General features: G+C 39.4%; 1 protein-coding gene across 1 annotated transcript; it reads left to right on the forward strand.

The window, feature by feature from the left end:
- The first annotated feature begins 4934 nt into the window (after window positions 1–4934).
- On the forward strand, window positions 4935–25377 carry cracr2aa (calcium release activated channel regulator 2Aa). Its single transcript, XM_049573580.1, has 18 exons — window positions 4935–5062; window positions 8619–9006; window positions 10512–10623; window positions 10724–10913; window positions 14464–14610; window positions 15163–15253; window positions 15388–15483; window positions 16996–17183; window positions 17636–17707; window positions 18447–18492; window positions 18689–18768; window positions 18939–19290; window positions 19485–19617; window positions 20573–20654; window positions 20956–21070; window positions 21447–21548; window positions 23227–23303; window positions 24006–25377. The coding sequence occupies exons 2-18, from the start codon at window positions 8797–8799 to the stop codon at window positions 24091–24093; spliced, it is 2181 nt and encodes a 726-aa protein (XP_049429537.1). The 5' UTR covers window positions 4935–5062; window positions 8619–8796; the 3' UTR covers window positions 24094–25377.
- Window positions 25378–25497: the final 120 nt, after the last annotated feature.

Consider the following 25497-nt stretch of genomic DNA (forward strand, 5'->3'; position numbering starts at 1 on the left):
TCCAGAGCTCATTAGGGTGAGCGTTTGGCTGCAAATGAAGTCCACAGGTGCAGAGCTTTAACAGCATTAACCTACTTTAGAGTGCCACCTACAGGTTTTAGTGAGAAAGTGAGGCTCCCATTCAAAGAAACCATATGAGAGAGATGAAAAAACTTAGATTACAGAAAGGTTCATTCATTAGGTTAGTTTTGTTAAATAATTTCTGATGGATGTTTAAAGTATATGCAAGGTTATTTATCATTGAATATAAAGTTAAGACGCTAAAGTCATCTTGAGGCTGCAACTGAACCATTGCCAGTGAACCTGAAGAAAAGGGACACAAATGAAGCCTGAGTGCCAGTTGGGAACCTCTAGGTGAGCATAAGAGCAAACACACTGTATCATAGCTGTCTGAAGTGGCCTAAATTTGGAGGCCTTGTAGGTGACAGCAACCCTTCGAAGTAGCTCTGACCTACATGAAAGTTTTCAATTGTTTACCCAGACTGCAGAGGTGCGATGACAAAAGTTCCCACTCTTCATAAAATCTCTCTGCTGTGACACAGAAATGTGAATGAGTTTTCCCCTGGCACCGAAACCCAAGACTGAAAGCACAAAAGAGCACGTATAGACAACCAAACCCCAAACCCAAAGCCACAGAGATACACAATGACACAGCAAATGCCACAGTTCTGAATGGAATAACTGTCCATATGCCCAGCCACTGGCATATCTCTGATCACCACCACATAGCGTGATCCCAGAGGCACTGAAAGACCTCTAAAGCAGTGCCACAGATGACTCCAGGCCCCCAACCACACACCCTCCCATACTCTGAAATGCAGAGCAGAATGAAACTCTCCAAGTGTGATGTCACTCCTTCCAAGGCCTTAAACCAGAGCAATGCGGTGACACTCTCCCTCTCCTCTCTGTCTTGCCACTCTGTTCTAGTTCTCCTCTCCGCTGGTTGAAATGGCTCCCAGAGGTCCTGTGCTAGTGGATCTTTGCTCGACTTTAAAGTCTGGCTGTACTTTCCTATACCCATGTGAGCCTCATGGATGATAGTGTTGAAAGAAAAGTGTCCCTCTTAAGAAAACTTGAGGAGGCAATCAATTATGTTCTTTAAAGCAAACACTGTACTGTGAGAAATATCATATTCGCTGACTATAGAATTTGAAACCAGTGAGATCAAACGGAGAATTAGCACAACAATTTTCTTGCTCTTGTCTGCTTCACTCATGCAAGAAATTAGTGCCATTCCAAAGACCATTCGTCAGTGTCTCAAAGTGTAAACACATCTGGCTCCAAAATCTCAACTGGAGCATCGCCTCGCGTGCATCTGTTTGCTGCAAATCAGCCTTTTAAAAACAACTTGAAGAGGAGACAGTCAAAGCTCAAGGGTCCTCATCACCGCCACACATGTGGAACATACATGTCGTTTCAGTCGGTGAAGTCGGGAAACTGGAACAGACGTGGCCTGGGAGAGTTTTTACACCGACTTGGCTGCTGTGCAATGGAGCAGACACTTTTTTTATGGTACATTATGAGACTGTTCCCCCTGTAGATTAGACCCACTTGTTATAAGACTGGGTCCAAGCTCATCTGTGCCATTTATTAGACTATATCTGTCCAGATGGACGGTATAAAAACCTGCTGCAGTATGTTGGAAGGTCAGTAAGTATAATATTAACTTCTTCAAAAGCAGCTGATTAAACATGAGTATCCTGGTTTATAGTGGGAAAAAACTGGTGTTGAAATGCTATTCATTTAATTTCACTGAATCCATTAGAGGTCCTTTACTGCCCTCATCCGAGGGTCATTGGTATTACAGCTGCACAACAATTTATTATCTCCTTAAAATCATGTAGTAACGTGAGAAGAAGAAATTGCCCAAGTTAACGCCAAGTCAACCAGCTACAACACTGAAAAGCTGCTTACACAATAAACCACAGACCCAGACTAATAAGACAATATCAATATAATGTTCATTCTGCCTGTATAGTACCTTTTTTTTTAGGAAACCTACAGATGTTGCATTAATGATGGGTCCTCTCTATTCAAGTGTCCCATTATGACATGACAGTGTTACAGTGAACCTGCTTGCACAACACCAGGACCCTGAAACTGAAGCAGCTACATGGAATTCATTCATTTTGTTATTTATGGTTTTCCAACTGTGACATGTTAAAATGTTTTCCACATTACAAGCCTATGAGTTCTTTTACTTTTTATAAGGGGGTAGGCAACCTGTGGCTCCGATGCTGCATGCGGCTCTTTAGTCCCTCTCCAATGGCTCCCTACGGCTTTACTGGGCTGCCAAAAATTGGGCTGCATGGAAATGAATCACGCTTATTTTTGAACATTTTATTTTTCGTAATTCTTACAATATCCAAAATGTGTAACCCATGAGCCTAGAAAAAAAATTAAAAATGTTTTAACATTTTGTCATAGCTATGTCTATGGCCTTACGCCTTTTCTCTAAATTTTGCAAAACATCAAGAGCGATGGCTTGTCTTGAGTCTCCTTAGCGAAGCTAGCTGTGGTTAGCTGTGGTTAGCTATGGATACCAAATCCAGAAAGGAAAAGACTTGGAAGCAGTCTTGGACAGATTTGCTCACTATCACAGGGCTGACATATAGAGACAGACAACAACAACCATTCACACCTACAGACAAGTTAGAGTCAACCTATCCCCAACCTGCATGTCTTTGGACTGTGGGAGGAAGCTGGAGTACCCAGGGAAAACCCCCGCTGACACAGGGAAAACATGCAAACTACACCACCATGCCGCCTTGCAAGGTACCAAACATTCATAAATACCTTACAGCAGAGTAGCCACATAATGGTAAAACATATCAATGATTAGACCTATTGGTAATGTTGATAAGCTAATTTTGACTTAATAAGGCTGTGTTACCTTTATTATAAGACTCAGATATATTTTGCAGTTCCAGACAGATAAATTTTTTTTTTTTTTTGACAAAAAATGGCTCTTCTGGTAGTAAAGGTTGTCGACTCCTGTTTTAATAGAATAAACTTTAACTTGAGTAACTTTTTTGATGCAGGCGCTTGTAATGGAGCACTGTCATATCAAAATGTTTGATATGTAGCCTGTCAGTGGGCTTATAATTTGATGTTTGTCTGTTTATCCTGCTCATCTGGTTTCATGCTTTGTTTAAGCAGACTATCCCAAATAACATTCTTACAAAATGTCTACATGTCAGTATACAGTAGAGTAGAGTATTGCATATTCCATACTGTAGGCTATGTTGAAATATGTTTTGGTAATTTCCCCATATTATAATAACAAAGATGATTATCACGGAAGACGTTCAACAAGTTTTACTCAACAGATAAAAAATATAGAAGTAGCCCCGATGCTTTCATGGGAAAAAAGTTACCGGCCTGTCGCAAAGAACTTCACAAATTAATTTTGAGTTATGAGACTAATAGGCTGTTAAAATCTGCATGAAAGAAAACATGTTATCATTTAAAGTGTTTCTTCTGTAACTTTCTGGAAGCATATCCAAATCAGACACGTGCTAGTCCTCGTTTTGGGGAAAGGTTTCCCACCTCAAAAGTCAAATCTTCTCTCTCAGATTATAAAGATAATGGGCTTGGGACATGACAGTTTCTGTATGTTAACTTGGAAAGCAGATCTGAACACTGATGTTACAGAAAAAGAATGGGATCATATTTGTGAAAATATTCCAAGGATATTAAGAGACAAGATACTTAATGGTTTTTATTGGATCCCCTCCAGACTGTTAAAGCTTTAGCTCAGGAATGCTTCTTCTCCTCCTCAGGGAATGTGATTCAGAACTATTATATAAGGGCTCATGAACGTATATAAAACAATACCTTGACTAACTTTGAGTTTTGCCCAGGGCTGTATGTTCTCAGTGGCCCATAAATGACACTTCACTGTGGAGCCAGGGACTTAATTCAGACCAATATGATGGTGGGGAAGTTAATTATAATGAGAAACTGGAGGAAACCAGGTGAGCCCTCTTTTAAGGAATGGTTCACAGAGTTGGTAAAAGTTGCATTTTATGAACAAATCTCTTTCAGTTGTAAGGACAGGACAAAATACACGTGGCTAAGTGGAGAAAGAACTTGGAGTACATTGCTGGTGTGGATGTACCTTGAAGTTAGAAAACTTTAATGAGGTGATGAGGCTAAATCGGGTTCATGTCAAATGTACATCATGTTCCCAAAACTGATTGCCTCTTTAATTGTGAACAGGGAAAAAAAAGACACAACCCTTGCAACAGTGGAAAAGAAATTGTATAATTAGAATTTGATGTGCATGCAACAGAAATGGAACCGAAGAAGGATGAATACTGAAGAGTTTCAGAAAAGAAATGATCAGGAAAGTCGATGTGAAACAACAATCTGTAACAAGCAATCAAACAGGGAAACAAAAGTGGACACTAACCTGTCCTCAAATGTATGTTCCTGGGTGAAACTAGCTTTTTTTAAGTTAAAATGTTGTTTGTGCATCTGTAAGGTACTGTCTGTTGTAATGCTGAAAAAGCAAAAAAATTAAATTATAAAAAAGGGGAAACTATCACAACTTTTTTTTAAAGGACTAACTATTTATGTATTGTTATTTACCCATTTTTATATTATTATTTTATTTAGTTATTGCGGGGTGTTTGTTTCCCTCTAGTGTATGTGCATATATTTGATTTGTTAACACTCTGTGACATTGTTTATGTAAAAAAATTAAATTAAAAAATATGCAAAAAGTTAAATAAAATATTAATGTAAAAAGGTGTTTCTTCTATGTTTGGCATGTGAGAAAAGTTGTCTTCTAACAAAGAGAAGAAAACTAAAAAGACAGAAGGAGGGAGGAAAGAAGCCTCTAACTTACTTCGCCTTACTTCCGTGTTGGTGTTGCTATGGTTACCAATGATGACTTTGCTAAAGTCCCTCCCTCAAAGTTTGCTCCGTCAGTTCTCAGTCAAATTCCTGCACTCACACCACTTCACTTGTAAACACTGAGGTCAACCAAAGCGGATAAAGCTGACACAAACCGAGTCAATGAATTCCTGCCACCTGAATTTCCACCTTTCATTCACCGGTATGTACAATTAACTTACTTTAACAGTTAACTAATTAGCACGTTAGCTAAACTAACTGACAGTCTGCGCTTTGCTTTGCTGTTAGCTATACGTCACAACTACTACTAGCTGTTAAAAGGAAGTCCTTCCTAGTTGACGTTAATTTAGTATATGTAGGCTGACGTTATAAAGCTATATGTACACAATATGCTACTATAGTGTGAAGGCTTTATCTGCCACAGGAAGTTTCACAGTGAAAGAAAGTGTGGGCACAGGGAAGGAAGTGGACGTTTTATCTTGTTACACGTGTGTTTTGTGAAACTGGAACCTGTTCTCTGTCCTTTACTGTTTATTGTTTTGCTTATCACAAGCCTCCCTTTCTTCTATCTGCATTATGTTTACATATTTCAAGCGTATACGTAGGTTTCTAGACGTTTCTGGTGTAATAGTTAAGCAGGCTTGACAGGTGTAACAGGGAAATTGCAGTCTTTGACAGACAACCGCCAGTAGCTACAGATGGCGATGGTTGTTGTGATATGTGGAAATAGTCGTGATCTCTCTCCAGGAAGTAACTTTTAATTTGGCGGCGTGAAGTTACTTGTTATACCTGAAATACCTCTAGGGTGTCAGACAAATTTGGGTATTCCATGAGTAACTTTGAAACACCATCCCTCGCCAGATTTGTTGTGCTGTGCAGGATTCTTTTGCGTCACAATCCATTACTGCAGGCTGTGAAAAGTAAAAACAAAAAAAATTCATTGAAGTTAGGGACCGTCAAAAAAGTGCAACAATATAGGTCCTAGCCTAGATAGAAGCTGTTCTACAACATGAACACAACGCATGACAGCTGTCAAAGCAGCTTCATCTTTTATTGTAGCTTTTGAAATATTAGGTAGGCTACTTTTTTGTATCATAGATACTTAAAACCATCTGTATCATCTGGGTACATTTAAACACAATGTTTATTTATGTATTTCTAATAAATCATGCCACATATTTCATCAAGATTTTACTCTGTAGTTTTGCAATTCACTATAAACAACCATTACATTTAATTGCAAAAGACATAGCTTTATTTGTGCCTCTTTAAGACCTGGGCTGGTCTACATCTGTTGTTCTCAAATGGTGTGCCATGATGCAAATCCAGGGTGCTGTGGGATTTTGCGATTACCATATATTATTATTGCAATATTCAACTTGGCCTTTACAAAAAGTTTTGAATGAATTCTTAATTGACTGCATCAGTATATTGTGTTTCCTAATAAAGCAAACTCTACCTAAATTGATTTGATTTAATTTAAAAAACCTTCACGGGGAACCTATTTGTTGCTGTTTGCACGTGGTAATTGTAAGTGTGTGACACATCACATTATCTTACATTATTTCCCATTCAATGAGGATGTCTTATTGGAGCTTTGACAAACATTTATGTTGTGGTAAGAGTGATAACACATGTTACAGAGGCTATTATGCACAGATATTAATACAGGTGTGCCTTGAGATTTTGGCTTGCCTTTTGGTTTGACTTGGGCAAAAAAAAGTTTGTAAACCACTGGTCTACATCATGTCATAGAAGGCTGACATTGTTAATTATGGTCTTTTTTTTTTTAAGTCAAGCCATTGTTGTTGGTAGTGACTTATGCAAGAGTGACTTTTTTTTTTTTTTTTTAAAGTCAGTGCAAAAGAAACAAAAGAAGCGTCTTGTGCAGAAACCTGTTGTGGTCACGACAGACCACAACCTACATTTGTCTCTCTGTAGTCCTGACCACAGTGTCAGTGTGTGCTTAAAATGTAGACAAGCATAACTCATGTCTATCAAACAGACTGAATCTCCTGTGCATCTATTCTGGTGAATGTAGTGACTATTTAAGACTGTAGCTGCACAGTCATCTGTCAGCCTGACAGATTGAACTGTTCCAGGAGTTGTCAGGCTTTTATTAGTTCCTTTGTGTTGCTTTAAACACAGTTTAAATTTCTGTTTGAACTTATATTGCTTCGTCAGCATTATGTGCTGTAGCTCTAACAGCTGTTCATGTCAAAGCCTAAACTAGATAAGGTAACTGTATGCAAAGCAGTAAGCTCCAGCCTTTAGAAGTTGGATCCTAGGAAAATGACAAATGGTACAAATATTTTTGTATTCCCTAGCTTTATAATTGAGTTATTGATTTATTTATTTAGTGAAGTGCGACAAGGCAGTCCAGTGTTAAATTAGGTGCCAGATGTGGTTAAAAGTCTTTCCATTTCATATCTGTGTGGAAGTATGTACACTGGCAAAAGCCCTCTGAGTGTTTATCTTGTCTGATATCCTTTTACTGTAGTCCTAGGTCACTGACCACCTGTCTAAATACACTTTACAAGTTTTAACAAAGGAGCTGTACACCTCTCTGTGGCTTCTGGCCAATAGAACAGTCTGTGAAGATTAGACAATATTATGTATAATTGTGTCCCAGAGCACAAAAACACTACATCACTCTTTCCAAACACCCATTCACCTTTAGTTCCCTTTCTTATTTCCTCTGTCATGCTTAAGCGTTGTTGCTCACTGTGGGTTGGTGCCTTTCCTCATGAGGGTTGTCATGCGTGGCAAGATGTTGCTCAATGTTTTAGCTCAAACTTACGAGCATGACATATTCAGAAATAGCAAGTATTTCTTAAAGAAAATTTGTAAAAGATAATAAGTTCTCACACTTTTTAAGTACCTCTTTGAAACCATGCTTTTTTTTTTAGAAACATTTAGATATTTTTAGATGTTTATTTTGTTATTAAGATCTGGTATATCTTCATATAAATAAACAGAAGATACAAACAGTAAAATCAATTTAAATTTAACTACTACTACTAGAATTGTAAGGTGTGTATGTCTTGTGTCTTTGACCCTGCCTCTCCTCTGCCCTTCTACCTGCCTACATACATGTCTCTTTACTTCCTGTCTGTCTGACTTATGCCAGTCCCTCGTGTCTACATTTGCGTGGGTCAACACACACACTCTCTGATGCTCTTGCTCACGAATCGACTGTGCCAACTCACGGCGCACAGCAGCCTCCAGAAGCCAGTCTTCCAAACCAGCGCACATGTTGTTTCCCCATGAAACCCACCGCTAAGTGAGTTCTATCAGTCAATATTTCCAGGAAGACAAGACCCTCCTCATCATACCACAACTTTCCTTTCAGTTTTGGGTTTACTTGTCAGATGACATTAGTCTCAACAAGGCCCATCGCCCCTGAAGTAAAGGACAAGAGCAGCAGATGTACAGCACACCGTGGGTCATGTTTAACATTGTGTGACTAAATGTAAATCAGACTGATAATGTGTGTGCGAGACGGCAAAAGGGCAAGACAGAACATTAATGAACATACAGGTTTACATAATGGCACTCACTGGCTGTTTTTGTAATGTGAAAGTACAATTACCAGGATAACTAATTAAAACTGAATTAAAGTGCCCTTCTTAGGCACAAATGCACTAATCAAATTCTCTTAAGTCTGTTTATTTAATGCATGTTTATTTGAGTTATTTATGTTTTTTAACAGTTATTAGAGCTCAAACTGAAGACTCTCTCTCCTGTCTCCCTCCTAGGTTTCATCGACTAATTAAAGAGGCGGTTGCTAAGAGATGACAATCTGTGACATTGGTTGGAGCCTCTGATGTAGAGCAGCCTGAAGCTCGACTTCTCCACCATCTCTTTTCTCCACACCTCTGTCTGTAACGTGGCTCATGTGAAGGACGCACTCATATCAACAGACTCACAGATACCATGGCAGCTTTTCCTGCTCCTTGTGCCACCAACAATGCCACGACCACCACGGTGGCCCGAACTGCATGGCAAAGGCAAGGCGGCAGCGACGAGGTGGATAAAAGTGAGAATGGGGACGTGGGACAAAACACTATCGTGGAGAAGACCCATGAGTTCTTCCAGATGTGCGACATCGAGAGCAAGGGCTTCATCACCCGACGTGACATGCAGGTGAGGATGACTGATGTTTTAAAGTATTGTAAGGACTCACCTTCTTGCATGAACTTAGTTAAAATGATTCAGTGATTTTAAGCTAGGGTTTTTTCTGCCACAGAAAATGATAAAAACACTTTGTTACTAACTTATAATTACTTTTGGAGACAAAGCCAGCGCTGCAATTTTTAACATCCACAGTTTACAGGGCATCGTAATACTTTTTAGAAAAAAAACTCCTCATTCATCCAGAATGAGCATTAAACACAGGGACACTGTGCACTCATTAATGATGCTAAACAGACGCAGAGAGGACACATGTACCTTATTCAAAGCGGCATAAAAGAGACTGAGACACGCGGAAGCTTTGTCATGACACTCCTACACTCACATTATTGTGCAGATTCACTTGCCCCTTGGATATTCATCCCTGCCATGGGTAATCCTTTGATGAAGCACTTGTAGCCTCTCGCTCTGAGGAGCATAAATACACAGAGAGGAAGGCTTTGATCCCGTGTTTATGATAATGGATTGGAAATTAGATGGCGAGCAGGACAGCAGTCCGGTCCTTCTCACTTCTGTTCTGTACTTAAAAGCAGCACTTGTTGCTGTTAGTTATATTTGATTTACACTTTCCACTACTCCTGTCAAAGGTTGCAGATGATCTGACAAGCTAAATAAGAGGTACTGATGACATTTATGTGCACTCTTGATCACTATTTTGTTTCACACTCTGACCATTGATGTGCTGTTCTACTGCTTGCTGACATAAGGGATATGTTCTGCCCAGATAACACACTTTACAAGAACAGCTGATGATCCTATGCAGATGCTACCCGTTCCCCGTCCCTCCCCTAGATTGTATGGGGTTGTCTCTGTCAACATTTGCAGCAGAGTAAACAGGGCATAAAAACCCAAGCTGCTTACAGAGGTGTGGCTGTGTTGGCTTTTGTTGGAAATGATCCAGTGGTTACTGTCATGGTCAGGAGGTTTTTTGTCACACTCTCACGTCCCTTCTTGGATTAACCCTTTGGTCGAGGGGCAGCTGCTACTCCTCCTCCTCCCCTTTCAAATAGTAGCTCAATCTACCTAGAATATTCCTTTAACAGTCTCACTTGGGCCAACATCTGTTCCTGTGGAGCTACCCAGTGGTCAATCATTGAAGACCGTAGCTGCTCTGAGAAGATCCCAGGTGTTCATGTGTTTAACTGTATGAGTGTGAAGCACTGAGTTGCTGAAAATGAAGTGTGTCCATTAGATGTTTTCTGGTTAGCAGAAGAATGAGAAAGAGGCTGTTTGGAATATAACTCACATCTGGTGCTATTAGGGCCAATTTAGTCTAATATTGACTGGTAAAAATATCTGGGAAGGAACCACCAACTGTTCCGTTACACACGACAGCCGCTGCACTAATGACTGTCCTTATAAATCTCAAGTAGCAGTTGTTATAGCTACAGAATTGTTAATGTCCTTGAGGCTTTGTTCATGCCAATAGCAGCTGTGTTTTGTGTCTTTTTAAATAGAGGCTGAACCGCGAGCTCCCTCTCAGTGCAGAGGAGTTGGAAAATGTATTTGATACCCTTGATTCCGACGGCAATGGATTCCTCACCCTGGACGAGTTCTCCTCTGGCTTTAGTACGTTTTCAGTCTGTTTCTACTTAAAATGATGCTACTATCAGTTGTAGGTGAAGTCTGGTGTTTTGAATGTGCGCTCAACCTCTTGATTTTTTTCTAGGTGAGTTTTTATTTGGTCAGAAGATTTCTGTAGAAGAGGGCATGGAGGAGAAGAACTCCTGTAAGAGCCCAGCTGAGGTCCTGTACCAGAGCCAGTGGGATGAGAGCCTGGCGAGAGGGGATGAGGAGGAAGAGGAGAAACACTTCAGCATGCTTATGGAGAGCCTCGGAGCCAACCATGTCTTTGAGGAGTGAGTACTGTACCGTGTGTTCTTGTGTTTACAGCATGTTGTCAGGTCTACGTCATATCTTTGCACACATTGTCGACGTCTGCTTTGAGTCTACACTACATTTTAAGTGACTTAGCCTGAGACTGTAATCAGCTGTGCAAACTAAACAAGAGTTGGAAGTTTCCACTCTGAAGCAAAGCTGTTCCTGAGCTCCCTCTCTGAGCAATCTGTGCTCCCCCTCTCTGACCAATTGAATGTTCAAATCTGTTTAATGTAATAAGATACGATATTTAAAAGCATTCACAAATGTATCTGAATCATTTGATACAATATTCAAAGGTCATTAATAACTCTTGTTGAGGTCTGTTTAGACATTGCTTAGCTAGACTGAGAGATATACTTGATAATGACAGGATCTTGTGAAATGCATGACTAGACTCACCTTTAGCAAACAACTCCAGCTCAATAAAAGTAAACAGTAGTGGAGGTGGATGCCAGATTTACACATCCTATTGGCTTCCGCCTAGCCGGTTAGCTCCAGTTGACATTTTATATTAGTTCAGTTTGTGCAGCGCTAACTGATATTGATGTTTGCAGGAGATTAAGTGTTTGTAACTGTTGAAAAGTCTTTCAAAGATTTGTTTGACTTTCTGTACCTTATCAGAGTTAACAGGCACATTACATTGTTGCGTATGGAAACATAATTATATACTTTTTACCTTTCTGTCATCACACAGTTTTGATTGTCTCACAGCTGATTTTAAGGCAAATGGCAATACATGAATCATTGTTTATACTCAGTATTTTGGTGTTTTGTCAGTGCATTAGCTGCAAAATCTGGAACACACAAAAGCATTCAAACCTTCCGACTTTTTGCTGCAATAATAAATTGATTTTTCTTTTTTTTTTTGAACATTTATTAGAACAAGTTCCTTGACAGAGTCTCACACATTATGACAAGTATCAATACTCATATTGGTATCAAACTGACAAAATACAAAATACAAGGACAATCAAATAGCAAAGAGGTGAAAGAATATTCTTTGTAGGTCTAATTAGTACATCTAACCCAGTTGAACAGAGACAGTATTCTCACCTTTCCAAATACATTATAACAGGTGACCATTTTTCAAGATACAATTCCGTCTGGAGTCGAAGGTTTGCCGTTATGTGTTCCATGCAATTTACATCCTTAAGCCTTTGAGACCACTGGTCCAGTGTGGGTGGATGGGGCTTAAGCCAATTTACTGTGATCATTTTATGTGCAATCAATAAAAGAACCCTGAGCATAAACACACTATTTTTCCCTAAATCCGTTAACGATACAGTACCCAAAATTAGTTGCTGTGGTTCAATTGGTCTGTTTAAATTCAAAATCTCACATATTTGTCGCTTCACATTCTCCCAGAATTTTTGCAATTTAGGGCAATCCCAGAAGATGTGGGAAAAGTCCCCTATTATACCGCAACCCCTCCAACACAGTGGGGAACAGTTATTATCATAACTAGCTATTACCAAAGGAGTTTTGAAATATCTTACTCTCAACTTCCAGCCAAATTCCCTCCAAACTGGGCTGCTTAAACATTTCTGCCAGGGCACCCAAGAACTCTCCCACTCCTCGTCAGCAATCATGGCATTAGCTTCCAATTCCCATTTAGCTTTCACATCAAGTGTATCCACTGATGTATCCATATGGATCCTGCCATATATACATGATATTGTGTTTTTAGTGTTCATCTTATTCTCAGCTATCTCAATCCAATATTGTTCAAAATTAGATGGAACTTTTTTAATTTTGTCCCACTCTTTGTGTGTCATCAGGTAATGCCGAATTTGAAAATATCAAAATAAATCCTTAGAATCAATGCCACACTTTGCTTGAAGTTGTGAGAAAGCCCTGAGAGTCATTCCTTCGAATAATTGATTTATTGTGATGAGGTCCTTCCCCGCCCATCTAATGAAACCACTGTCCATTTTTGCTGGCAGGAAGTCACAGGCAGTAGTTATTTTTACGCCTTACTTTTGAATTTAGAAAGGGAAGGATTGAGAGCGATATATTTTTTACTGAACCTTGCTCTATATGTACCCATTTTGTGTCCATATCTAATCTCATCCATGAAACCAATTTTCCAAGTTGTGCTGCCCAGTAGTAACTTCTGAAATGCGGCAAGGCTAATCCACCCTTCTCCTTGCGTGCACAGAGGACTTTGAGTCTCACTCTAGGCCTTTTGTTCTGCCATATGAATTTGGAAACAAGCTTATCCAGAAATGTAAAGGTAGATACAGGAACACTGATAGGTAACGCATTAAAAAGAAATAACAATCTTGGCAGGACATTCATCCTAATAGATTCTACCCTCCCAACTAAAGACAAAGGAAGCATCTCCCATCTTTCCAAGTCATTTTTGATTTGAGAAATAAGTTTATCATAGTTTGCTTTATATAACTGATTTGAGGTATGGGTCAGAATGACTCCCAGATACCTAAAGCCCCCTTTTGACCACCTGAATTTCACCTGTCTATCCAAGCACGTAGGCCAGCATCTTGTTATCATTATTGCTTCTGATTTCCCCTCATTAACCTTGTACCCTGAAACCTCCCCATAGTCCACCAGGCATTGCATAAGAGCCGGTATAGATGACTGTGGAATAAATTGATTTTTCAAGGCAAAAAACATCATGTCCTTTTAAAAACCACAATAATCTAGTAGCTGAGCTGCTGCCTGTATGTTGTTGTGTCGGATTGTTGCTCTGCTGGAATTTTAACCCACGTCCTTGAAACAGTTTTTCTATTAGCTTTCTAAAAAAGAATAATGAATTTCTCATGAAACCTCATGACAAACACTGCAAATGTTATTAAAGAAATTGACTTTGATGCTGTACCCTTAACCCAGGGGTGTCAAATATACAGCCCAGGGGCCAGAACCGGCCCGCCCAAGGGTCCAATCCGGCCCTCACGTTGACTTGGCACACCTAATGTTGGTGCACATGTGAAAGCTGAGAGGTTTCAGGAGATATTTAAAAAACAGTGAATACTTTCTGTGGTCATATTTAAAGATATTAAACATGGTACAAAATATTGTCAACCAGCAGCTTCAGTACAAAAGGATCTGTATCCAACTTCTGTCTTAAAACAATATGGGTGGAACCGTGCTGCTGAGGCACTGACAAAACTTCAGGTTGTAAATGATTTGTAGGGCAGCTCATGACTTAAGCTACCTCTTCAATAGCTTCCACTTTGATGGAAAATTATGAAAAACATCACATGTAATGAAAGTGAGTAGTAGACTGACTGAATGTGGAAAAACTGAGACATACTGTTGAATTTGCACATAATTTTTCTTATATCGTTGGCTGTTCATTTCTTTTGGAAATGGATCAACATTTTTAGAATGATTTTCTTTACACTAAAAAAAGGAAAAATCTGAACGGGATGTCTTTATAGGTTATTATGCAGTGATTTTACCAGTCCGGCCCACTTCAGATCAAATTGGGCTGTATGCAGCCCCTGCACTAAAATGAGTTTGACACCCCTGCTTTAACCCATGTTTCTCTTCTTTCTGTGCCATCAGTCGTGCTGAGGTACGCAGTTTGTGGGCGCAGCTGCGTCGGGATGAACCTCACCTTTTATCCAATTTTGAGGACTTCCTGGCCAGAGTGACATCCCAGATCAAAGACGCCAACCAAGAGAAGAGGGAGATGGAGAGCGCTCTCAAGAGGTCAGGGGCATCTTCATTTGGGCCTATCAACGCGGTCATTCAAAACTATACTAAACTTCATGAGTTAAGTATAGTATTACTGTAGTTCGGAGATGTAATATATTCACTTTAAAAAAACGACACTAATCACTCTTCTCGTTTAGTCACTTAGACACAAAAGCATGGGAAAATAGGGTTCAGGTTGAGAAATCCCAAAGTTCCCCTTTAAGTTTTAGAGCCTGCTATGGCTTTTAATGTTGTAAGAATCCCAAAATATTTACAAGTTGATTAGTCACATGCAATTTTTTTAATTAGATTACTATCTAGTACAGATTACTATCTCGGTAATTCAGAGAAACAAAGGCAGATTTTTTTTAAACTTTTTTTTTTCCAGAATCTTGAGATAATAATAATCTCGTTAATTAGAAAAAACAGAACAAATAATTCTATTTTTTAAGTGAATGCATCATGCTTTCCTTCTGAAGTATTTTAATCAAGGCAGTTGCTTCAGGTTAACTCTTTGAGGTACACACTGTACCAGCACGTCACTGCATCTGCATTTCATCCACACAGGAAAGCAGCAACACATGATGTTGAGATCAAGCGCCTATATGAGGAAATGGAGCAGCAAATAAAAAATGAAAAAGACAGGATTGTTCTGCAGGTACAAACCTATGATATAAAACAAGTTTTTCCTTTTTTGTTGCAAAATCTATCTTAAATACTGTACATCTTCTTCTTTCCTCATCACCCTGGCACTTTGTCCTCCTGCCCTCGTCTGTTATCCCTGCACTAAAGGACTATGAGCGCTATCTGTCTCGTAGTCACGACCTGGAGCTGCAGCTGTCTGCTAAGGAGAAAGAGCTGGAACAGATCTTTCAGAAACAGAGAAGGGTAAGTGAGAGATAGCAAAAATATTTCACATACATACACAGACACACACACGCACATATTTTCTCACTTTAATTATCCCATAGGGAAATTCAACTGACAGAGTAATAACACATATGAGACACATTAAGCAAGATGACAGATAACAGAATACTGTAAATAAGCTAATAAAGTGATTTAGTACCATAAACACGCCTATTAAAGTATCATCATATAACACAATGACAGATCTCTGTACCCAGTGCCTCACACAGTTTCTCACATGTTCATGCTCCATAACTCACAATTTTTCAAGTACCTAATATTCATAAGAACTGGAGGTATTTAGTGATGCTGAATTTTGCCATGTGAGGTTTATTCTCCAGACTGTGACCTAGGCTGGGTGGTATTTTAATACCATCAAAAATACAGAGCTCCTCTTTCTATTAAGCTGATTCAGAGACGCTGTTTTGAACCAATGTAGTTTAGTGCACAGTACCCACAACTAGAGGTCAGATTAAACTGGTGGAAGAGGCAGCTGAGCTGAGGAAGATGGTGACAGCGAGTGGTGGGGATACTGTTACAGGACTAATTTAAAAATAAAATATACATTTGCCCCAGTTTTGGAGTATTACCACCTATAACTTTATCTCGAGATATTTTTTCTTCCAGCTACAAAAACTTGATCTAGAAACAGAAAGGTATGAATGCCAAAACATACTCATTACCACAGTCCAACGGTTGCCATAGAGCAGATTTGCATAGCAGCATTAACCTCCTTTTAACACTCTTTTATGGAGTTGTTATGCTGTTGGTTTTATCGAACACAATTTAATCGATGCTCCTCTAGTGAGCCTCTCCCGCAGCAGCAACAGCAGCTTGTCTTGATAGAATACTGTTAGATGTTAACAGATTCTGTCACACCTCCGTTTACACTCTTGCACTCAGGCTCTTCACAGTAATTAGTGAACTTCAATTAATTCTGGTCACACCAACAAGGACTTTTCTTCTCCTCACAGCTTCTTATCACCTCTAATTAATAACTCAGCTGTTTCAAAGAACAGTCAAAGCATCTGTATCTGTTAGTGGAATTCATGGTACAAATGCAGTTTGTCGGACAATATTTAGCAGCTGTTTGAAGGTGTTGTGTCGTCACATCATGCTGTCTCCTCATGTTCATCCTGTGACTTTAGGCTAAAAAGGTCACTGTACATTTAACAGCCATGCATTTAGTTGGAGTAAATTGCGTGAGTTAATACCACTAGGAGGCACTAAAGTCACATATTTCTATCTTCCCACATACAGTACAGTGTTACAGATTGTATTTTTGTGGATGTGATCAAGGAGGGACTTCAACATGTCACATGTGAATAACACTGGCTGTATGGAATGATACACATGATTCAATTACATTTAATCAAAATCACTACTCCACCAATAAATGGGCCCACATGACACATGTTATCAAAAGCAAAAAGATCAAAGAATATCATTACTCTGCTCGTTTCTTCTTTGTGACCCATGATCTTTTACCAGTTGGAGCATCAGTGCCAGGAACTGCACAGTGAGCAACATGTGACCAAGGTGGAGAACGTGAAGCTGAAGCACACGAATGACGAGTTAGCACGGGAGCTGGACCACACCAGCCAGGAGCTGATCTTGGCACAGGAACAGCTGAGTCTGCTGCAGGAGCAGTCCACACGGCTTCACGAGGAGAAGGAGATGTGAGTTGTAGCTATTACTACTTACTCAGGCTTCTTTATAACTCCTGCCCTGATTATTTGGCCTTGCAATTTCTTATTTCTTGCTCATTGGTCAGAATAAAATCATGTGGCACAAGGTAGTAAAACACACCAACATGATACATACCTTATACACAATTCATACTGTCAATAGAGTCCACTGATGTTTATTCTTATACACTGCCCATCTGCTTTGTTTTATAAAGACGAGTTTTATTTTCCAAATGCTGTGATTCTGCATCTTGAAGAGAGTAGACAGGAAAAGACAAGATGTCACTGTCACACACTCTCTCGAGCCCATCAACTCATTTTGCCTTTCTGTGCTCTGGGTCATATTTTTTCCCTAGTTTTTAATAAAGTGTAGCCACAGCATACACTGTGTCTGTCTGCTCACAGAGTATTTGTAATAAAGGATGCATTGTTGTTCAACACAGTGAAATATACAGACTGACGGAGGGACTGCAGCGCGAGCGAGCGAGCCTCCTCAAACAACTGGACCTTTTGAGGTATGGATCTAGAAGGCGCAGCTGTACTGGTCCCACTTCAGACAACACAAAACCCAATACAGAGACATGATATGCATATTTATATTGTGTTTTGAAATCATTAGGCATTTAATAATTAAGCCTAATGATTTGAGCCATTGAGCAAAGGTCACTCTTGTAACCTTGTCTAGTCGACAACTGAGTCAGTGCTTATAAAAAAGTGTAAAAAGTGTTTATTTTTGTTTATTAATTTGTCTATTTGCACACCTGTTGTGTCGCTGTGCTCACTAGTGTAATGATCACAGTACACAGCAAGACTGATTGGTTTTTGAGCTTCAAAACATACCTAGGTTGAATCCTTGTGAAGCATGTTGGCTCCTTTTCACAAATTTCGAGCTAAACAGTGAATAAGTCACGGGGATTTCTACCTTGGAGCTGCTTGTTCTGCAACTTTCTGTCAGCCAGCAATTAAAGCTCCTGGTTCAAGGATTCAAGCTAGAGCCTGCTAGTCTTTCCTCAGCTGACATATTGTAATGAGCTAAGGGAAGACCTTTACAATATACCTTAGGGAAAGCAGGATGCTCCAGAACCATCATGGTTGACATATTGTCAATAGAAAACAGTATATTAAACAAGGCTAGGCATTCAAATTAACATTGACTTTGGAGAGTATTAAAAAGTTGAATCTTATGAAAAAACTTTAGATTATCACTCTCTTTTCAAAATATTCATTCATTCTTCCTTTGTTTTATGCATGCAGGGAAATGAACAAACATTTACGGGATGAAAAGGACATATCCTATCAGGTATGAGCTGCTGTTATTAAAGTGGAATTTATACCCTGTTTTATTGGTATGCCCCCTGTCAGTCCTCTTTTTAATGCTTAGAGGGTTAGAAAAAAACATGTGACAACCAGAGCCCAGAATAGCACCCTAAAATTTAGATGGAATCGTGAATCTCATGCTGAAAAATGAATGAAAACGTCATGTTTTATTTCTGCAGAGTTCTAAAAAAATACCAAGTCTGAAGCAGAGGCCTTCAATCAATGCTGTGAAACACACAAGTTCAAATATCTTCAGAAGGTAAACCATCACCAAGCGGTGCATTCTAATTTATTTAGTCTTTGTTGTGTCAAATGGATCACAAGCCACAGTTTGTACAGTATATGTTCTGTTGTTGTCATCAAGTGTTGGATCTGTGTTGTGTCCATTAGCACTCTGGTGTGGGCTGTAATGTTACCCTCTATCTGCAGTGAGGATGAAGAGGAGCTGACCACCGGCTCAGTGAGGCACAACCTCGCCAACGTATCACGCCAGTCCTCTTGCAAAGCAGCAGCAAGAGGGCATCTGCAGAGGATCATCTCCATCGAGGAGGACCACCTGCCACACTTACTCCAGACTGACTGTCAGGCTCAGACTCCACTCCAGGAGTGTAGTGAAGGAGAGGAGGCCTCAGATAATGAGGAAAATATAGACTTGGTGATGAGTGATATTTATCCAGGCGCATCTTCTGCCCACCAGCAACAGTTGAACGGAGACGTGGAGAAAAGGGAGGCCCCCACGTCTCCGAGGGGTCAGCCTGTTGGCAAGGAGACCAGCATGAATGTAAGTAAGAATTGACATATATTTCTTCTTTTCCATGCCAGGTAATACATACAGGGAGGAGATATATAAAATTTCTCTGTGATGTGGCACCATTATGTATGACCCTGTTGTAGCCTCCCTCACAAACCAATTGTTTGAAGTGAGATCCCATATCCTTTTTTAATCCTCTACTACTATACTTCCTGTTTCTCCAGGAGGAAGGTGGTCCCTTGGCTCCTGACCGCCTCTTCAAGATCGTCCTGGTTGGGAACTCTAGCGTAGGAAAGACCTCCCTCCTTCGGCGGTTTTGCGACGGGGCCTTCCACCCTGGCACTTCTGCCACTGTTGGTGCGTACTGTACAGTGCAAACACACCCTTGTTAGTTCCTGTGAGCAAAGGCAACAAAAACACCCAGCAATGTTGTTGACTTTAGGCTCTGTGTGTCTGTGCTTACAAAGCGCTTGAATGTCACACTGGTGATTTTTTTTCACAGTTAGACTGAGTACAGCAGTGTCGGCAGTGAAAGGACAGGCTGTAAGACAGAATATAGACCTGTGCTGTGGCTAGATAATCTGCTTAGCCTGTATGCTGTGGTCCCTTTATTATTACACAGTATGACACAATAATAAAATTGAAAGTATAAAACTGTGTATTTAATTATAACGATAATTTGTGTATAGTATGTTATGTTGTCCTATGCAGAGTCTCAGGGAACAGCTCACCAGCTGAGCTCTAATACATTGTTACCTGTCTAGGATCTAATAAAACGCGGAGGGAGACACTCTCTGGGTCAACGTAAGAAATCCTCTTGAACATAAAAGCATCAGGTTTTGGTCTTCCAAACTTCATCATAGTGAAATATTTGGTTTACAGCACATTTATTTGGTTTGGCCTGTGCAGAATATAAATCTTCAAACTTTATTCTCTAAAGCTGTCGGAGGATTTCATTCTGATAAAGATAAAATACAAGTGCTAGAGGGCTGCTGTCAAGGTGCCTCAGTTACGCCTCTGAAATTCTATTATGCGTTAATATTTATAAAATTTGGTAGTCGCACAGTAGAGAGAACCTCAGGGTTTTCTTCAAGTAAAAATGTCCAGCTTCAGTGTTACAGCTTCTACCATTAATCGGAGCATTATTTATCCTATATAAACATAACCACATTTAATGTTTTACCTTAAAATGCAGGTACATGTATAGATTTGCTCATAGGTACATATGGATACATTCATCTGTCCTGTGTTGTTGGAACAGTATACAGCAAACCATAATAAAACTCAATTTTTGTCTTGTCTGCATGTGCAGGTATAGATTACAGTGTAAAGACAATAGCTGTGGACAACAGCCAGGTGGCACTGCAGATGTGGGATACAGCAGGACAGGAGAGGTGAGGCATCCGCACATGAAGTGAAGGAAAAGAGATGATCACATTCAGCTGTGGCATTTTGATGAGGTCACTGTGTTCTTGAATTCTTAGACGTTACACTGAGTCAGTTTTCCTGTACAAATTGAAAAAAGTGTTTTGAACTTATTGCACTTCATCTAGTTGTCATTGTAAAACATTATTTCCTGTATATTTTGCAAGTTGTGCAAATGCAGGTGAAGCCAAGAGGGAGTTTTCAGGGATTTCTGAGGTACCAGAAAACACAACACTTCCTCTTTTCTTCTCCTCATTCCTCCTCCTGCAGGTATCGCAGCATCACCAAACAATTCTTTCGCAAGGCTGATGGTGTGGTTGTGATGTATGACATCACAGCCGAGCAGAGCTTCACAGCTGTCAGACAGTGGCTGACGAGCGTAAAGGTAAGACAGTAACGTTCACCCTGTGCTGCGTACAGTCTTCACAGAGACACCAGAAAGCAATGTTTTGGTTTTACTTTGTGTTTCTGTGCAGTTGTTGCTCTATTTGAAATCCGTACAGCACATTGAAAAGAAACACAGTGGGTATATATATTGAATATGTATTCCACTTTATAATAATGTAGAAGATAGAGGACAACGAAAGGTTAGCTGGTGAATTTGTTTTACAGCATTGCCTCTACAGTACACAGCACTGGCTGGTTTCTCACAAGGGAGCCAGCAGAAACCGGAAAGCTGGTGGCCAAGTCTTTAAACTGCAAAGCACTCTTTTAAGATTTGTCTCTTTGTTTCTGTATTCTTTGATTTTCCTCTTTCACAGGAAGGTGCAGGCGAGGACATCCCCATCATGCTCTTGGGAAACAAAACAGACAAGGAGATTGAGAGACAAGTTCAGAAAGGAGTGGGCGAAAGACTAGCCAAGGTCTGTTCATGTGTTTTGTCCCCTAAGCTCAAGGTCTTCAGTGGACAAATCGGTACTGGGTCGTCAGACAGCTGTAACAAAGTGGTGCTTTTTTTTTTAGCTTTGATAAATGAAAGAAACATGATGACAGAATAGAAGAGAGTTTCATGTGGAAGTGACTCCAGTGTGATTCCGAGGTTGTTTTTTTATTCCTCTAATCTCTGTTATGTCAAGTAGTTTGTATAGTGATAGGAAAGAACCATGTGAGCTAATAATGTTACATGAGAAATATTTTTTTTTCTTTGTGCTTTTTGCAGCTATTAGTACAGAATTGACTTAAAGGAATACTCCACCCCCAAAATGAACATTTGTTTATCAGTTACTCACCCCATGTTACTTTTAATTCATTAAGAAAACTTTGTTTTTCTTTCATGCCTCCACAGTGAACAAAGAATCCAAAAACAAAGAAAATTCAGTACAGTTTAAACTGTCATGATGTTTTCTGCTACCTTTTTTCACTATTATTAGCCCTTACCCTGGGCCATCACATGTTGATAATGAGCACCCCCATCTCAGGGCCGTTTGGTCTCAGGGGGCCCCCAAACCCCTTTTTTGGGACATATTTCTGGTGAAATTATTTAAATGCAAATATAAGGGCACTACGATGGCATAAATAGTCATACAAGTATGAAATTTGGCAAGGAGTATCCTGACACAAAGGGGTAAGTAGCCAAATAAGATTCTGGGGCTTGCTGCCATTTTATTTCAAAATATCACACAAAATATCCAAAAAAAACAAAACAAAAAAAAAACTGTCCGTTTGACAAATTCCCATCAAAAGTGATTATTTTTCATTACTTTGTGTTTAATATCACTGCTTCACTTGTACGTAGAAAACTTCCCAAGTTGACAAGCTTCAATTTGAGCCCATGTTGACCTTTTTCAAATCAAACCTCAAAGCACAGAAAACTGAATTTTCAGTCAATAGCCTACTTAACAGCAATGTGAACCCAGAGGTGTTGAGTTCACCAAACTTTTATGTTAAAAATGTACAGAATGGGACCCCAGCATTTAGAAAATGCGGGATGCTAACTTGAATATGTTGGGAAATTTGCATAATTAGCATAGATTAGGATAATCACCTAAATAGACTATATTTCAGCAACTGCTTGGCCGATTTGGACAGTATTGGAGTGGTTTTGGGGTTACTGGGGATGCTGAATCCATTTCTGACATTTTCAAAAATTCAAAAAAGCTGTTTCAACCAGATGTAGCCATATTTCAACTCCCGGGGGGCCAGTCATAGGCTCAGTACTTCCCAAACACATGCATTTTGGCTAAAACTTTACTGTTTAAAACACTTCCACATAAAAAGTGCAGGTGTGCTACTCGTCAATGTGGAAGACTGTTTATGTGGATTTGTTTTAAACCGTAAGGCTTAAGTGACAATGCATGTGTGTGGGAAGTTCTGAGGATATGGCTGGGTAAATTGGATTATACTGCACGAGTTGTGTGTTGCTTTTGTTGACTTCAATTCATCCTGAATTTTCTTTGTTTTTGGATTATTCGTCCACTGTGGAGGTATGCAAGACAAACAATGTTTATTCACAAACACAGATCATTTAAATGTTTTTGATCAGCTTACAGTGATCACTGTGCAACAAGTAAACAAGTAAAATAATGTCTGCCTCTATTTCAGGACTGCCAAATGATCTTCTACGAGTGCAGTGCATACTCTGGACACAACGTGGTGGAGTCTATGATCCATTTAGCCAGGTGAGCTCAAGTAAAGGCCTTTGTGTTTGAGTTTATGCAACAGGAAACAAAGACCATTTGTGTTTGACTAAATATGGAGCAACTGTCTGCTTGCACAGCTTCCACAGTGAGATTATCTCTGTACTGAAGTAAGGCCTGTGATAGAGAGCCAATTGTTTCATTTGTTCTGTGTTGGAGGCACAAAGGACTTTTTCTTATCAGCTGGTTCAGGAGAACAGAACACAAAGCAGCACTCACTCCTGAGTGAAAATACCTGGCATTGTTAGTTTCATTGGTGTGAAGTGTTATGTTCAAGTGTTCCTATCATTGTGTAAACCATATTCTGTCTCCTCTGTGTGAGAATGATTTTTTTTTTTCAAATCAATTAGAAGTGTACGGTAAACATGTGCTGCAGTTTGCTTCATTTAATCTCTATTACTGCTTGACATTATGGCTCTACTACTGGGGTTGCTCCATGCTGTGACAATACAGCAAAACAGCATTTATTACACATCAACATGACAAGTAAGCTGGCAGTGTTGCACCCAGGGAGAGCCTACATGCTTCATACAAATCTGAGAGGCAGAGCGGAACATGGATGTAGTAGCGATAACAGCTGCAAAGCACATGTACATTATCAGTGTGAATTTGAGCACAAAGGACACGTAGTAGTGTGTTCTGCCAGATCTGGTTCATTTGTTTCTGCGTCACTGTCTCCCTCAGAATTCTGAAAGAACAAGAGGACAGAGAGAAGGAGAAGACGGTCCAGCTGGCCGATAGCCCCTCCGAGAAGAAGAGAACCTGCTGCTAGCAGTTAAAGAGTTAACACATACACAGTAGCACTACCCTTTACTAAGATATACAATGTGATAGCGTGACCACATGTGCCACTGAATGTCAGCACAACTGTTTTTCTTGCGGTCTTCCACCCTGTGGCACCTTGTGGCACAACCCAACACCAGAATGAACTGTATATACGTTGTCATGTGTCACAGATGTTATTGCACTATTATAAACAGTCTACTCTTTATGTTTACCCAAGTTGTTTGCAGTTTGAAAATGACCTCAAATTGCAATTTTCTGACGAAAAGTTCGAAGGTTCCTTTTGAGGGTTTGAGAGATGAACAACAAATTTAAGTCAAACTGAGACTTTTTTATTTTTTAAATACACAATGTTGTACAGTCTAACTGTGGCACAAAATATTTATTTAGCTTCCAAAGATGCTTTATCTGTCCCATGTGGGCATTTTACTATATGTATTAATATATTCATTCAGTGTTATGTGTATATTCTTTTAGCTTTTTAGCTTCTTCACCTTTTGTAGACATACACTTGGACACAACACAAACAACTATAAAATTTAATGGGTTATCAAGCAGCCTTGCAGTAAACACTACCTTAGTGAAGCTATTTGTGGTGAGACTTTAGGGTGTTAATTTAACTATTTTAGTGACATGATGCATTACAGGATATTGCATGGGTGTTTCAGTTAATTCACCTGGTGAACAAAATAAAGGACAGAAGTGACGTGCTTCTGTCCTTTTCCCAGTGAATTAACGAAAATCACTGTGCAGTTTAAATAAGAAAAAAAAGGACAATTATAAGCTTTAAATGTAGTACTTGTTGCAGGGCTTTCATATGTAACAATATTTTATTTTATAGGCATTTGTGTTATTTTGGCCTCCACACATTATTATGGTTTTGGTGTTGTTTTTGTTGTAATTGTACTGAAGGTTGTTAGGCTACCTGAGCATTTAGCTCAGTTTAATACAGTTTTATTTCTCCCCTATAGACCACATGAAGTTTATGTGAAGAACTTATTTAATTCATATCACCTTATTATGCCTTGGTGCCAAGTGTTTTATGAAAATGGTGTTACGATAACATGTACAGTAAGTTATATAATCTACGTGTTATGGGGAAGTTCACATTTCAAAAGGTTGTGGTAAAAAGTTCCTACTTTACTCTTTTGATATTGCACTATGGTCACTAATAGCGCTCCACTACTGCCAGTGTCTTGCACATCACTTTAATGTACATATAAACATGTAAATACATAAAACAAACACATAAATAAATAATCGTTCATGTTGATATTGTTGTAAATGACCTGTTCTTCCTGGTACATTGAAACTAAAATAAGTTATACAGCATCACCCAGTGGACAAGTTTGGACATTGCTGTTTATTCAGTTATTAAATTGACATGACAATA

The sequence above is a fragment of the Epinephelus fuscoguttatus genome, linkage group LG4 (genome assembly GCF_011397635.1).
Source record: "Epinephelus fuscoguttatus linkage group LG4, E.fuscoguttatus.final_Chr_v1".
NCBI classification, from domain to species: domain Eukaryota; kingdom Metazoa; phylum Chordata; class Actinopteri; order Perciformes; family Serranidae; genus Epinephelus; species Epinephelus fuscoguttatus.